General features: G+C 41.2%; 1 protein-coding gene across 1 annotated transcript; it reads right to left on the reverse strand.

Moving 5' to 3' along the window:
• Positions 1-1,279: 1,279 nt before the first annotated feature.
• On the reverse strand, positions 1,280-14,757 carry GALR1 (galanin receptor 1). Its single transcript, XM_064705726.1, has 3 exons — positions 13,885-14,757; positions 7,180-7,245; positions 1,280-3,783 (listed from the first exon to the last, which is right to left on the reverse strand). Exons 1-3 carry the CDS (start codon positions 14,584-14,586, stop codon positions 3,466-3,468), a joined length of 1,086 nt encoding a protein of 361 aa, XP_064561796.1. The 5' UTR covers positions 14,587-14,757; the 3' UTR covers positions 1,280-3,465.
• Positions 14,758-16,043: the final 1,286 nt, after the last annotated feature.

Raw genomic sequence — 16,043 nt, forward strand, 5'->3', positions numbered from 1 at the left:
GTAATCTTTTGTATAATACCTCAAACACACTACTCACAATCTGGCAGGGCAAACTTGGCACTAAGAACCCTGGTAGAATAATTTCTTTAGCTCTTTTAAGGAGATTTCTGTATCTTTTTAAGGCAAAAGTGATGCAAAGCAGAAAATGTAATGTATAAAATGCAAACTTTGTTAGAAACCTGCTGCAGTGTCTTAGTTTGAGAGGAATCTGAGTAAACACTCCTGTTACTCATTTTGTTTAGTACGGCGTTACATTTTCAAATTTACACAATGGATGGAATTCCGTGGGATTATTTCCTCAGGCCTAGCCAGAGAAATATATATCTTTTCCTTTCCTTCATGTACATTGAAATCAACCTTTCTGGTTAGAAAAAGACGTAAAATAGCATACTAAGCCAGTCAATGAGGTGAAACTTTTGCTTTGCTTTTCACCAGAAACCACAATCCCTGCCAACAAGCTCAGAACTGGAAGCAAACGCTCAGTTGCAGGGGATCTTGGCATACATTCCCTGATTTTCTACCCAAATTGGCCATTTCTATGGCAGGACACCTTGCTGTCCAAGGGTATAGGGTTGGACACAGTTCAGAGCACACATTAATAGTGCTGCTATATTTGTAACCTTCGTGTCACAGCTGAGTGTGACAAAGTCACACTAGAGACACAGACCAACAAAGGCATCTTCCAGGAAGGAAACTGAGCCTTAGAGTGTCAGCTGCCTCTTAAGGTTTGTCTGAAAAGTCAGGTAGAAGTTTTACTAACATTTACCAGGAACAAGGTGGGACCTTTCTAAATAGTTGTTACAGAAATCCCTTCCCTCCCACTTGCTCATCCTAAAACTTTCAGACAGACGTAGCTCCATTACTATCAAGCACCAAGGTTTAAAATTATGTACAATTAAGGAAAAAAAAATCTTCTCCAGATGAAACAGTAAAATCAGCTTGTCATTATAATTTTTTAATACAATTATATGTTTACATTTCAATTTTTATTCAAAATCATATAATAGCAATTTTTAAAAATTAAAAATATGATTTTCAAAATTGTGGAATTTCCTAAAATGTTGTAATTTCAGCTGAAGTTTGAAAATGTTTTCATAATTTGAGTGCTTGAGGTCATGAGTATCTCAAAACTCAAGGGAACTTCTCTCTAGGCTGTCTCCAAACCTCAGTCCCAGCCCAGGAAATGGTTTCCTGCATAGGTAAACCCTTCTTTACCAATTGAGAGGTTTTTAAAATATATATTTGTATATACTTATAATTTTGTTCCTAGAAATACCATCAAATAATCTCTTCACATGAAAGAATGGACACAAACACCATGCATGCAATAGCATGTCTTTGATATTATTTTACTGATTCCAAGCAGACAATACTGATACATAAACATAGCTATTTTTATATGAGCTAAGTCTCCATAGTTGAAGTTCCACCACTCTGAATTTTTTTTTTTTTTAAAGCAAGTCTGTAGAGAAAAAAGAATCTGAAAGAGCATCTGGCCAACACCACTTGGCATCTTTAAAGACCAGGAGAAGGTTTCAGGACTCTCTCAGCAATTTTACACACAATACCAAACCTGGGGGAGTAGTGGGCATTCTGGAGAGCAGGCACACCCTTCAAAGGCTCTTGGTAAGCTGGAAACATGGAAGAAACAGCTACCAAATGCATGAAGATCCAGAAAGCCAAAAGCCAAGTCCTGACACTTGGACTGGGACTCAATGCAAATCTGCAGAAAAGGATTTGAAGGCTTGTAATCAAATATAAGTCAGCAGTGTACCCTTGCAGCCATAAATGATGATAACATTAGGCTGTATTAGCAATGGCCAGCCAATGGGTCAAGAGAAGCAATTACCCTGCTCAGTGCTTGTGAGGCCACATCTGGAACACACAGCTCATTTTTGAACACCTCAGGTCATGAGAGGGATGGAGATGCTGGAGGAAGGGCAGTGGAAGGCCACTGACCCAGCCAGGCACCTGAGGAGAGGCTCAGGGCAGCGCATGGTTCCAGAAGGGAAGGCTGAGGGGAAATTCAATGGCCATCCTAAAATTGCACATTAGTCAGTTAGAGAAAAGAGTTCAGTACACAGTGAAAGGGAAGAAAGCAGTGGTCACAAGATACCTTAAGGGAAATCCCAGCTGTGGATAAGGAGAAATATTTTAGTGAGGGTGATTAGGCACTAGCGCAGGTTGCTCCAAATTTATTGTTGAATTGCCATCCTTAGAAATTTTCAGATTTTGCCTAGTCAAGGAAGTGACACAACTGAGGGTGTCCCTGACTTGAGGGATATCCCTGTCCAGAGGTTCCTTTAATTTGATTTGTTCTATGAGTCTATGGGTCATTAATAAAAACAGGTAAAATCATGTCTTACTCCAGCTAAAGGAATGTTTTTAAAGGAGTGTTTTTCCATTATTTCTTTAGCAATTTACCACCTAAAGACATTTTAAGTAAAGTTATAAAATTGTGGAAATGACTAATTTTATCTAAGAATTTGCAGAATTGTACCATTTACCTTTTGTACTTTGCAGTAATTTAAACGCAACCTTCTTTTTATTTCCAGTTTAAAACTACATGATATCAAGCTCCACCTACGACTTTTAAGGGAATGCTACCTTTAAATCCTTAAACATTGCCTAGAGCTTCCTTATGAAACATAATAATTTAAAACAGATGCACTTTTAAAACTGCATCTCCATCTCAAAGCCTATGAAATTAAGAAAACACACATACATGCACATGCAGCACATGAAGAGAAACTTCCCTCAGTTAGACACAAATCCTCATTTTGGTACAATTACACACAGGCCATAAAAAATCCCTATATAGTGCTCACAAAAGTTTTGTGCATACAGTAAGGCAGCCAAATGAAGTGGAAAACCAATCCATCTTTGCTCAGTAAGACATATTGAAACCAGCTAAAAAGATAGAAATAGCATTTCCGCTCTAAAGCAATTGCCTCAAGGTGTACACAACTTATTCCAACTCCAAATCAGAGCCCAGGTTTACTTTAAAAAAAAAAAAAGCATTGTTGAAACAATCTGAAGAGAGAACAAAAGCTTTCCTCTTTGAAATCACAGTAGTCCAGTATTTATTATCTGTAGGACAGGAAATGTATCCATTTTTCACTTTCATGGAGTAAGATGTCACAAGTTACCACATCAACATCTTCTTCTTGTACCTTTGTATGATTACTGAGTAAGAATACAGACACGTCATCTCAACATTTTTTTTTCTCAAATATCTATGAAAGTCCAAGAGCTTTATTTGACAAAGTTATCTAAGATGCAAATGATCAGCCCAGGTTGTTTTCATACGAGTTTCACAAACTTTGGTTACAAATGAAACTTCAGTACATTAAATACCAATTAGCATTATCAAGATAAACCCAGGATAAAGCTCATTGTGCTTTTTCTTTTTCTTGGTGTTTAGTTTACATAAAGGAAGAGCCAACACACAGGGCTTCTCAACATTCACACGTGGGTACAATTGGTAGAGGGTGGTGTATCTATCCGACTTTTATTTTCCTTAGCATCATTCAGAAGTGACTCATTACCAATCTGGCATTTGAAGACTTGTTTGTAGGCCTTCCTAAAATTTTCAGACAGAAATGCATATATGATTGGGTTCACAGAAGAATTGCTGTAAGCCAGGCAGTGTGCCGTTACCCTGAAGAGAAAGGAGGCTTGAGTCAGTGGGAAAACTCCAAATTCAGCCCAGAGATGGATCACGTGATGAGGCAGCCAGGAGATGCCAAAAACCACTACCACCACCAACACAGTCTGTGCTGTCTGAGACAAGGAAAGGAAAACACATATGTCTGATGAGCACTCAAGAAATCAGCTTTAAACCTACTTCAAAACTCCTGTTAGGATGAAAAAAAACAAAAACCACAACAAAAAGTACACTGAGGGGGAATACACTGCAATATTTGTTATTGATTTCACCCCATTACTTATATGGGCTTTATTTTGCATAATGAATGACTGCAAGGACAACCCCAGCCTTGGAAAATGTCATAGTAAACGGCAAATGCACAACTTTCTTCAAAGGTGAAGAGTGATGTTCCTAACTCCCTACACAAAAGCTTAGCCTTTTCTGAAGTGCACCTAAGCCTGCTGTAAAATGACAACAGGGGTCTGTGGGAAATCTCATCCAGATCCAATGAATTTTAGTACCGTGCACAATAATTTCTGATCAAAATTTCAAGGGAGATCTATTATGCATGGAGGCAGCTGGTGGAAAAGCTTAGAGCTTGCTCAAGTGCTTACTAAAGCAAGCTTTTTGGAAGTGACTCCTTTAAACACAGAATTTCCACAGAATCATGCAAAACATTCTGGGATACAACTAGTGGGGGAAAAAAAAAGTAAGGGCTTGAAATTTCTGATGATTGCACATTATCAAAACCAATCTGGAAGTTAAAGTTCACCACCCAACACTAAATATAAAAATGGAACATAAAATATCCTCAGTGCTGCCTCCACACTCCACTTCTACTATCTATGAGAGGACCACCAATTTCACTAGATCCATTCTAAGCTCCAGAATCAGTCGGTAGGGACCCTGCAGGTGCTGCAGGTGTTCTCTCAGGGCACAATGGAATTTGACTGTCAATATTTTCTTTAGCTTTCACTTACTTCAGAAACAGCAGTTAGTGCTTTGCAGTGGCCTAAGTAATCAATATCTATTCCACTACCAAGTACCTCTTTCAACTAAATAAGTCTTCAAATAAAAGTCTAATAATAATTCCAAAGCATATTATGTCACAAGCCATTATAGTTGCTATATTAGCACTTTATAATATAATTTTTCTGATAACTTCTTCACATCCAAAACTAACCCAGGGGTCACAGAGTGATAAATATTGCAGCATAGAAAATATGTAGATTTTTTGCTAGTTTATTGAACTTGGTCTATACTTCTTGAACTGATCAACGCTCAGTAATAATTAAGACTGACCTAACTAATCAGAACAGGAGTTAGCTTAGAAAAACTTATGCGAAAGACATTTTGATTTCTGTAGCAACAGGTCAAAGTAACTTATGACAGATGCTGTGGTTGGTCAGCATAATCTCACAACAGAAACCAAAGGACATTAGATCTGCAGTTAATATAACATGGTTAGTCTAAAGCAAGCATCTTTTTTTCATAAGACATTCCTCAACTTAGCCCTATGGAGTTTAAATCAGTTGCCACTTGAACAGCCACAGAGATATTTTCTTTTTCAGGTCTTATCAGGAGATTGTGTTCTAACAAGACTGCATAAATTAAGAGCAGTTTATTCTCTCATTGATGTGTTCAATGGCTTAATATTCCAAGTAAAAACAAGTGTTCGGGATACCACATGTACAATTACTTCAAAAGAGGCATTTACTTCAGTTTGTTCAGAATTCTGAAAAAAATTAACCAGGAAAATCACTGACATTCAACAGGCTGTTGATGCACCTGAAAGCAGAGGGTGACAATGTGTCTCTTGTAACTGTTACTAAAGATATTTCATATCTGCAGAAAAAGCAATTTTGTGTTAGGAAATCTCACAACATCTGCTTTATCCCAATGTTCCTCCTTAGCCTAACTTCAGAGCTCACTTTTCCAAAATCATCCCTTTGTCTTGCAAGCAAGGTATCACTAAAGAGCAGCTCTTTTTCACTTACTGGGAGCTTGCTTAGGGTTTCTCATTAGCAAATAAAACCCACCTGAAATATATGACATTAATATCGATGCTTTGTGACCAAAAACCATGAAAAATAGAATTTAGGCAAATTAATATTTTTCATTATTTTGTTCCACACATGCAGAAAATTTATTTTAAGATTCTGCTACTAGAATGTTCATAAAGGTTTGAATAAAGCTAAAAATGTATCATTACACTCTTTACAAGAGAGTAAAAGGAAAAGAAGAAAGACATGGTAGTCAGAGAGAGCACTAACAGAGTCACTTTGAAAAACATGAGTTATGCCTTAGATTTAGAAACTCATCTTCTAAGCCAAAAAAAAAAAAATCTGGATTGCTTTTTGGGTTTTTTCTCTCTTTGGCTACTGAGCTCTGATACATTCAAGAAGTCTCGGTGATATCTGTAATGCTTTATCTTGAAGCTATGAAAGGTAATTCCTAGTCAGATCTGCAATTTTTGAGTGTTAGTGGTTAGAGGAAATGCAGAGATATTTCCAGTTTGAGAAGAATTTAGATGAGAGATGGCAATGTACAAAATGTCTTGAAAACTATACCTTTGGCCCTGACAATATTAAATGCAAAAGCATATATGTTAAGTATTTTACTAAGTCAGGGCCATAATGCTTTTAATTCTAGGAATCAAAATCTATTGAGTAGGATATTTTTCAAAAAAATGAGAATGCATAAATGAGAAAGTAGTTATTCCCTGTTGAGTACCTGTATATCTCATTTACATTGCAGGCACTCTCCATGCCCATATGAAAACAGTGATCAGATCAAATGAAGAGCTATGGCTTAAGGGGTTTTTCCTCCACATCCATAAAATGAGAAGTTAGTCAAACAATCACTGTGGTCAAATCTGCTCAAAAATCACAACCACATTATAACTGACAAATTCTCTGTTTAAATGCATCTTTCAAATATTGTTCCAAATCATGAAGCTTGCATTCTTCTTTAAAGACCTTTCATGATTCTATTTGTATCCAGTACATAATTCATGTCTTGAATGTAAGAGAAGAAAACATTGTGAGGAAAACCAATAGAAGAATTGGTGAATCACTGAAAGTCTCTTATTAGACTCCTATTGGGAAGCACAATAAATTTAATTTTAAAGGTCCCTCATGCAACCTAGGAATTATTCAGTAAAACATTACAAAATCAGATAGTTAAAAAAAGAAAATTAAAAGTCTCATAATTTGCAAGTCAGGAGAAAATGTCAGTGAGAAAAAAAAAGAAAAAAATTTAACACAAAAGACAGGTTGTCTCCCTGTGCCTAAGTTTCAGATGCTCTGAAGTTCCAAATATGAGGATCTCAGGTAATGGCTTGATGCAATGTCATGGAAAACCTGGATCAGAAAAGATTCTGATCTGCTAAGTTCAGAGGGACACTGAAGATTTAATTAAATACTTCATTCTAATTTCTTCTCTCTGTTACATCTTTAGCAACAAGTACCAAATTAGCTTAGTCAAGCTAAAACACACCCAAATGAGTATTTGCAGTGAATGCAACATACCTTTTTCTTGGATGCTTCTGACTTCTTTGACATGTTTTTTAACTTCTTATGCAGATGATTAAGAACCTGAAAAGATTAATTTGCATCTCTTTATCATATTTGCCCAATTTCTATTCAAACAAAGTTCAAACCTGTGTATCTTAGAGTACTCTTGTGCTCTCCACAATTGCATGATTCACTAACAGACATCACTGAACCAGTTTATACATTTCAAACATGCACAGTAGGAAAATGAAAATAATTACATATGTGAGTCCATGTGAACCAACAAAAACAAAGAAGACCACAACTGAATTCTTACTAAAATATTCAAATGTATTACATAACAAATACATATCACAAATTAACAAGGAAATGGATGGAAATCTATCTTGTACATAGCATTAGCAATCTCTCTTCTTCCATGAAAAGTCAAAAGACTTGGTTTAGAATGACCTTTAGTGTGTGTAACATAAGAAAAGTGTACGTTTTGAGTCAGAGCTTTTCTGAGTCACCTGTATAATTTGTTTCCTTCAGAGGAATGCTTGATTAGTATAATCAAGATCCTGGCACTATTTGATCTTTGAAAGAAGCTTAGGTTTTCAAGAATAATTTATACTAAAATGAGGGATGACACATGAGGCATGACACATGAGGCATGACTTTTCACAACACTGTGATGATACTCACCATGCATCTTTCAGAACCCACTTTTAAAAATACATCACTAAAAGGCTCATTGTCCAAGAGCAGGGTCCAAATTTTAACATAATTATTTCAACATAAGGTTTTGGATAGAGGATGCAGAGATTTTGGGTTGGGGAAAAGGGTCCAAATTCAGATTCTTTCATATCATCTGGTGACATTTTCTCTGTGTTCTTTGGGTTGCACAGCTAACCACTATTAGGACAGACATCAGTCAAGATGATCTAGAGACTTTGGCATTTGAGTTTTATAGACACACATATTGATTTAAAACAAGTAAGATGGTATTTATGAATATCCAGAGATCATCAGCAGACTTAATTTTTTAGGTATCTACTCTTAGCTACCAGAGAAACACCAACAACAATTAAAAAAAAGAAATTACCATTTAATATTGTAAGTGCAGCTCATTTGTGCCTGTCTATGTACTACCCTGAGACTCACCCTGCATGCATTTCCTACTTGGAAACACTATCCAGGCCACTTCAGGGGGGTAACCTGAGCTAAGAAAAAGCAGGAGAAAAATAAATGGGCTTTCCCCAAGAAAGTCACATTTTGATTTAGTTTTTTTCCTCTTCAATATGAAGCAGGCCCAAAGGAAAGAACAGAATCCCAGAAGAAAACAGAAGCAGAACAGGGAGATTACTGACTGGCTCACAGACTTTTTATTCACCTCCAGTCACCCTGTAGAGACCAGCTGAATTGCTGAGTCTATCAGTGAAAAACATAAAACTTAAAAAAAGGCATGGGAGGAATGCAATTAAGTTCATGTCCCATCACTGCTGCTTCATCTCTCATACCCCCTTCACATAATTTACAGTGATGGGCTGTTTCTACTAGACCTTTGCAAATCCCATCACGTGCCTCCCAGGGATTCTCCTTCACAGCCCAAAACTAAAGTCAGATAAACTTTTTGCAGAAATCAGGACTGCAAAATAGTTTTTAAAGTTACATACATTTTTTTCTTCTGTTCTGAAATTTTTAGCCCAAAGTTTTGCATTGTATCTCTCTCCAGTTCAAAGAAAGATGCAGAAGACAAAACAGATAAATTGCATATTTGAGGGGTTTGGGAGGTGGTGGAGGAGGGTTTTGCTGTCAGTTTATGTTATAACCTTCAAATGAACCTTATCAGCTTCCCCTCTTTCAGATTACATACATATTTCATAAAATAAGTATTTGCAGTGAAAACATATTGGCATAGTATTGTACCAGATGGCATGAATAGGCAAAATGCAATTACTTATCAACAGCAGTGGAACAGCTCTCAAAGACCTACAGAGACTGCCATGGTGTGTTAAAAAAGAGCCATGTTTATGCACAAACACTACATGGCAAATCTAACACACTCTCCACTATCCTGTTAAAATTGCCTCTTCTCTGGGCCAATGAATAATCAATTGTTCCTCTAGTAGCCTTCCTTCCTTCCTTCCTTCCTTCCTTCCTTCCTTCCGCCACTTCTTCCTTCTTTCCCTTCCTTCCTTCCTTCCTTCCTTCCTTCCTTCCTTCCTTCCTTCCTTCCTTCCTTCCTTCCTTCCTTCCTTCCTTCGCACTTCCTTCCCCTTCCTTCGCACTTCCTTCCGCCCTTCCCGCCATTCTTCCTTCCGCCACTTCCTTCCGCCACTTCCTTCCTCTCCTTCCGCCACTTCCTTCCGCCACTTCCTTCCGCCACTTCCTTCCTCGCCACTTCCTTCCTCCGCCACTTCCTTCCTTCCGCCATTCCTTCCTTCCGCCTTCCTTCCTCTTCCTTCCTTCCGCCACTTCCTTCTTCCGCCACTTCCTTCCGTCTCTTCCTTCCTTCCTTCCTTCCTTCCTTCCTTCCTTCCTTCCTTCCTTCCTTCCTTCCTTCCTTCCTTCCTTCCTTCCGCCACTTCCTTCCTTCCGCCACTTCCTTCCTTCCGCCACTTCCTTCCTTCCGCACTTCCTCCTTCCGCCACTTCCTTCCTTCCGCCACTTCCTTCCTTCCGCCACTTCCTTCCTTCCGCCACCTTCCTTCTTCCTTCCTTCCTTCCGCCACTTCCTTCCGCCACTTCCTTCCTTCCGCCACTTCCTTCCGCCACTTCCTTCCGCCACTTCCTCTTTTTCTCTTTCTTCTCTTTTTAAAGTCTTTTTTAAATTATTCTTTTTCCCCATTGTTTCAGAAACTACATTCAAGATGGCTTGAGAGCCCTGACTGAGGACTTCGACCAAATCAAGTTGAGAAAGAGATTTTTTTCAACACAGGAGTGAAGAAAATAACTTCAACTACCTGTGCCTATTCACACAAGTCTACCAAACATTATGGAAGTTTGAAGTCTACAGTGTTAAAAGCCATGTTTGCTGTCTGGCATTTCACTGACCACACCCTCATTATCAGCCACTGAAAATCATGCAGAAGGAAATCCTGCACAAGGTCACTGTCAAGTAAGAATGAATTTCTTGTTTTACAGATAATGTAAGCATTACATTCCGAACCACCTTTGTAGTATGAACCTGATTGAAATTCAAGTGCAATTGCCTGCAATCCACGTTTTAAAGTCACTACTTCTATTGTCATCTATTCTTCATCCTCTTTCAATTACGACTGTGTTACTAACATGTCATAGCTTTTATTTTTCCCTTTCAGTGAAGTTTAATAAACTTCACCCTTGCTGCTCAGCAAAATTTAGGATTTAATATCCAAAGCCAGATAAGCTTGTATTTTATGTTGAGGCTGTTACTTTTTATAGTTTAGTTTTAACCAAGTCTGTAAATCATACATGACATGAATTCAGAATGTTCAGAATGATAGATAACAATGGACACATTCTTAAGGCAAGACATATTTGTTTTAAAGAAAGCTTTTAACATTATGCATCTATAAAAGGAAATGTTTGCTAATAACTATAGGTGTCCAACTTAAAGGTTTGATTGAAAGAGGCCTGACTTACAAGAAGTGAATCCTTGACAAATGGAGGTACCCAAAATTAGTTGTAAGATTGCACAACCCTGGCAGATGTCAACTGTTGGAAGCTGCCTGGGAATCATTTATCACTTTACCCTTTAAGGACACATTAGTGAGCAAATGTTGTAGCACTGTTATGAACACATACAAAAAGTCAGCATTACAAAAATACAGCAGGTAAAAAGATAAGCAATAAAAGAGTCAGAACACAAGGTAAGTACACAGTGCTGAGACTCAGCTGATCACTACATAACCACTGCTCCTCCCTCTGATGTAGTAACCTTCTTTCAAGAGTACTTCTCTGAGGAAACAGAGAACATAGAATTAGCAATCTCTCTTCTTCCATAAAAAGTCAAAGACTTAGTTTAGAATGACCCTTAGTGTGTGTAACATAAGAAAAGTGAATGTTTTCTATTGATTTGTGACTTTTTACGGTGTTCCCAAAAAGATGTGTCTTCCCTGTACATCGCTAAGACCTCTTCCTTTTATGGCTTGTTTGGTGTTTAACAGCTGAATGCAAGCCGACTCCTTAAAAGAGAGAGGATAATGGAGACTCTCCACCTTCTTCCTTGTCTGCTGTTCTCAAAAAATTAGGGAAGTAGTCTTCATTCTGATATTTTCACTCCTCTATCAAAAATTTGCATTGAAACTGAACTAATGTTACTTGTGGAAGAGAGAAAAGAGGTAGCTGTACACACAAGACAGAGCATGATCTCATAAATCTCTGCCTGAGGAGCATGTATCACCATGAGATATTTTGGGAGGACACTGCTTCCAAATACCCGGCACTACTTCAGCACTTCTGTACATTCTAATAGCATTGTTATCAATGGGAAAAATACAAATCTCTGCTAATACTATATAAATGTGAAATGAGAGAGAAAAAGAACTTGGCTCCCTATTAGAGTGCCTAAAAAATGAGACTTTCAAAACTGAAAGTTCAATTGCAATTTGTTTATGAAAGAGGCAGAACTGCCTCAAAGGAGTCTGGAGAAGGCAATCTATTCAAATAGAGAAATAAGGGTCATTTGTCTTAATTTACCGCAGCAGAAGATTGCGTTATCTCGCTGATCCACAGTTCATGAAAATCAGTGAAGTCCATAAGAAACTAATGCAGAGATTAATGTCTCCTAACGTCTACGGGCTGAGGGAGTTGGTGTTGCTCAGCCTGAGAAGGCTCTCCCTGTCCCACAATATTGCAGTTGGAGGTTTGTCAGTGGCTTGAGGAGGGCAGGAGTGAGTCTTTAGCTGCAGGGCACAAATACCTTCGATAGCTCTGTACAAATCACGGCACTTTTCAGCCTGTAAACTGATGGGAATACCAGCTATCTCCTAGCTATCTTCTAAAACTCACCCGTTCGGGTCAGCTCCTCCAGCCTGACATGGAGGCAAGCAGGATCACACACACAGGCTCAAAACACATCACAAAGCCAGTGAGACCCTAGCCTTGCAACAGTTTAAGCACACAATTTTATTGCAATTTCAAGTGGCCTTGATTTTATTAACTTGTTCTTGGGAATATTTTTCACATAGAGTTACTTTTGTTGGCTTGGAGGGGTTTTTGTTGTTTTTATTTTTTAGCTACCTATTAATACTAATATTAAGAGATTTACTTCTGTAGAGGTGCTTTGTAATGATAGAGTGTGTTTTATTTACTATTCTGGTTAAGCATATTTGCTTTTTTCATGCATACACTGTACAGAACTATGCTAATTTTGAAAGATTTCTTTTTAATCTTTTCTCATATAATTAGACTTCAAAGGCCAGTACTTTATGCTGAAACGGAAGATGCTTTGGCTCTGAAAAAGAGAAGAATTAGTACCTGAAAGCCCCCCATTCACACATTCTGTAGTGTTCTCCCTGCAATGTGTAATACTTTCCTCAAACTGATAATCTATCACTACAGCTCAGTCATATTCATCACAGTAGATGAAATAGCAGTATTCATTCAGGGAAAGCAGGATTTGGTTTATATATGAAAACTTGTGTTTCTGCTTCATTTGCCAGGTTGCATTTTTTCCACTATGAACAGCCATTTAGAAATGTTGTCCTTTGCGTTCTGCATGCCTTGGTTTCATCAGAATTGGACAACATTACAGCCTCAATTTGCACATCACAATTAAGCTGATGTAATATATGTGAAACTGAGCAGAACAAAAAATTACTTGTTCAAATTAAATACTTCAGGTGCATCTATTGAACTTGCCAGTTGAAGAACTGAATTAAGCAGTCGGTATTTGCAAGAGCGGTCCTATCCTCTCAAATGTAAATCACTGCCTAAGGAGAAATCCTGCAACTGAAGGCAGCTGGCACAGAAACAGCAAGATACCAGCAGGTAGCAACTGGCGCTCCAGGTCCTGTTCAGCAGCAAGCAGAGGATCATATGCTGAAGGCTGCAATTATTACTGCAGAAAAATGTGACAATTTTCTTAAGCAGAAATGTCCTTAAATACTCATATTCAGGCACACTTAACTATTGCTTTTTCCTATCTGGGTTCTCCTGCCCTGCTCCCCGGAACGACCTGCCTTTGCCGAAGTCAGAGGTAACTCTCTCATCAACTTCAACCGAGGCAGGACATGGCACCACAGGGATCAGGCAGCATAAAGCACAATTTACTCGTAGCACCAAAAAGATAATTTTTGTCACTTTCAAGTGCACTGTACATTTTAAAGAACCACAATGCTTCATCTGAAGCATGAACAACTTGTTGCTTTGTTGTACTTTATTGAGTAAAACTCCTCATGCAGCACTGCAAGAAATTAAGAGTTATGGTGATGGAGAAAGCAGCAGAGCACGGGGCTTCTTAGCATTCTGTACCAAGGAAATCTGTCAGGGAGACCCCAGTGATTGCCAGAACACCCCTCCCCACTCACCCCACACAATCCCTGTTTTGACCTCTCTGTGATATTGAACATACGTTATCAGCCCTCAGACATCCCTCAGATACAAAACCTGCCCTCTCCCTTTGTGGCACAAACTCACCCCTGCTCCTTTTTTCCCTAACATTGCCAAGTCCCACCACACGCCCAGAAATGGCCCTATGGCTCATGGACACCTTTTCCACCACTGTGTCCCTCCCATCCTTTTACACTTGCCCCACCTTGGCGTAGCAGAAGGAGATGAGCAGCAGCGGGAGCAGATACCCGAAGACGAACGTGCAGATCACGTAGACCTTCTTGTGGCGTGGGTTGGGCCAGAACTCCCAGCAGAAGGTCTGGTTGCTGGTCTCGCGGTGGAAGATGCGCTGGTGGTGAGCCACAGGTGAGGCCATGGCGAAGGAGAGCGCCCAGATGAGCCCCACACCCAGCATCGCATTCCGGGGGACACGCAAGGCTGAGGAGCGTCGGGAGTGCACGATGGCCACGTACCGGTCCACAGACATGGCTGAGAGCGTGAAGATGCTCACCAGCATGGAGATGGTGAAGAAGTAGTGGATGAACTTGCAGATGAAGGCTCCCAGCACCCAGGTGGGGAGCACGTAGACCGTGGACTGGAAGGGGATGCAGAAGAGCAGGTAGGCCAGGTCGGCGATGCTCAGGTTGAGGATGAAGATGTTGGTGGTGCTTCGGCGCTTGCCTGGCTTGCTCCTCGCCAGCACCGTGATCACCAGCGTGTTGCCCAGCACCCCCAGGGTGAAGATTAAACCGAAGACGATCAAGGTGATGAAGTTCTCGATGCCGATGCCGAAGAGCGGCTTCCCCTCCGCCTCCGGCAGCCCGGACAGGTTGAACTCCCCCCGGGGCGTCTCTGCCGCGGCTCGGGACAGGTTGAGGGGCGCCGCCGCGGCCTCTCCGGGCTCCATCCTTCCCTGGCGCGCCGGGCAAACTTCCCGGCACCGGGGACCGCGGCGATCCCGGGGCGGCCGCCCCACCAGCGCCGGGCGGCGGGCAGGGAAGGGAAGGGAAGGGAAGTGCAGAGGCGCCGCCGCGCTGGGCGCAGCCTGCGCTGCCGGGAGCGGAGCCGGCGCGGCCGCCCCGCCGCCCTCCGCAGCCGCGCTCCGCCCGCCCCGGCACCGGCACCGGGCCCGCCCCGCCCGCGGCGCCTCCGCGCCTCTGCGCTGCTCCGGGAGACTGAGCTCCCCGGGAACGTGTCCTCGCAGAAAGGGGAGGTGGGGTTTTCTTGCCCTCTTTATTTCCCCCCGCCTTTTCTTCCCACCCTTCAGCCTGTAGGTGTTCCCCCACCCAGGGAGGCAGCCGGAATCCCGGTCTTCTCCCCGGAAAACTTCTCTCCGCTCGGTGCCGCCGCTCCCAGGGAGGCTCGGGAGCCGTGTCTCCCAGCAGGGCTAGGCGGCGCTCGGCTGGTCCGGCCGGGCATCAATGAACTCGCTTGGACAGACAGAAACGATGAAGCGCCCGTGTGAACCCACCTCAACAGGTAGCCGGCAACAGGAGTTTCTCCAGACTAAGCGCCGCCTGCGCTCACTCCTCTCACCTCCTTCACAGGTTTCCTCCATCAATCACTGAGTATCTCAAATGACAAAAGGCGGCAGACATAGTCACGCCTTCCTATTAAAAACCCAAAACAACAAACCAAAACCCACACACATGCACATAAAGCAAAAGAATTGGAGTGGGAAATCTAGCCGCTTTTCGCTGCCAAATCACGGCATTCAGGATCTCCGCCGCGGCAGGAGCGCAGCCGTGCTGGGCGCCCGCGGGCTCTCGGAGCCGGGCAGCCGCGGGCAGCGCTACGCGGGAGCTCCTGGAAAGGCAATCCCTGCAGAACGGGGTTAAACATGAAACTTCCTCCAGCGCACGGATGCGAGTTCATGAGAATATTGTCACCGGCACACACACCTTGTGAATGAAACGGATTTGCCTGCGGTTTTATATCCATTTGTTTCCAAATTACCAGTCAGTGAGCTACAGCTGGCAGCAGCAGTGACCAACAGAGCTGCCCAGATGTGCTGCTGCAGGTAGCGAGCTTTTGTTTGCATATTTTCCAGTCTGCAGTTTGACAGGGTTTTTTTTCTACCTTTCTTTTTGCTACTTGTTTTGAAGCATCCCAGCAGCTGCCCATCAACTGACTGCAAAGCCATCGGCTTCTGCAGATCTAGATTTTAATTAAACTAATGTATGGTCTGCTCCATTACGTCTGAAGGAACACATCATGGGAGAGCACAATTCAGTTTATATAGATCTAAGAAATTTCTATTTGGATTGAGCTGGTTTCTACATCTGTTGTAACTAATTTAAGTATTTATAAACATATCAAGCAAAAATAAGCTAGTAGGGATTCCTCAAAGACTTGGGTTCAGAG

Source organism: Zonotrichia leucophrys, chromosome 2 (assembly GCF_028769735.1).
Source record: "Zonotrichia leucophrys gambelii isolate GWCS_2022_RI chromosome 2, RI_Zleu_2.0, whole genome shotgun sequence".
NCBI classification, from domain to species: Eukaryota; Metazoa; Chordata; class Aves; order Passeriformes; family Passerellidae; genus Zonotrichia; species Zonotrichia leucophrys.

Bases quoted from the DNA above. Each gene is read 5' to 3' on its own strand.
- GALR1 (XM_064705726.1), bottom strand. From the start codon at position 14,586: ATGGAGCCCGGAGAGGCCGCGGCGGCGCCCCTCAACCTGTCCCGAGCC. The intron at 7,246-13,884 runs GTGGGGCAAGTG...TAATCTTTTCAG, and splicing joins TCTCCTTCTGCTACGCCAAG to GTTCTTAATCATCTGCATAA. The intron at 3,784-7,179 runs GTATGTTGCATT...TCCTTGTCTCAG, and splicing joins CAGAAGCATCCAAGAAAAAG to ACAGCACAGACTGTGTTGGT.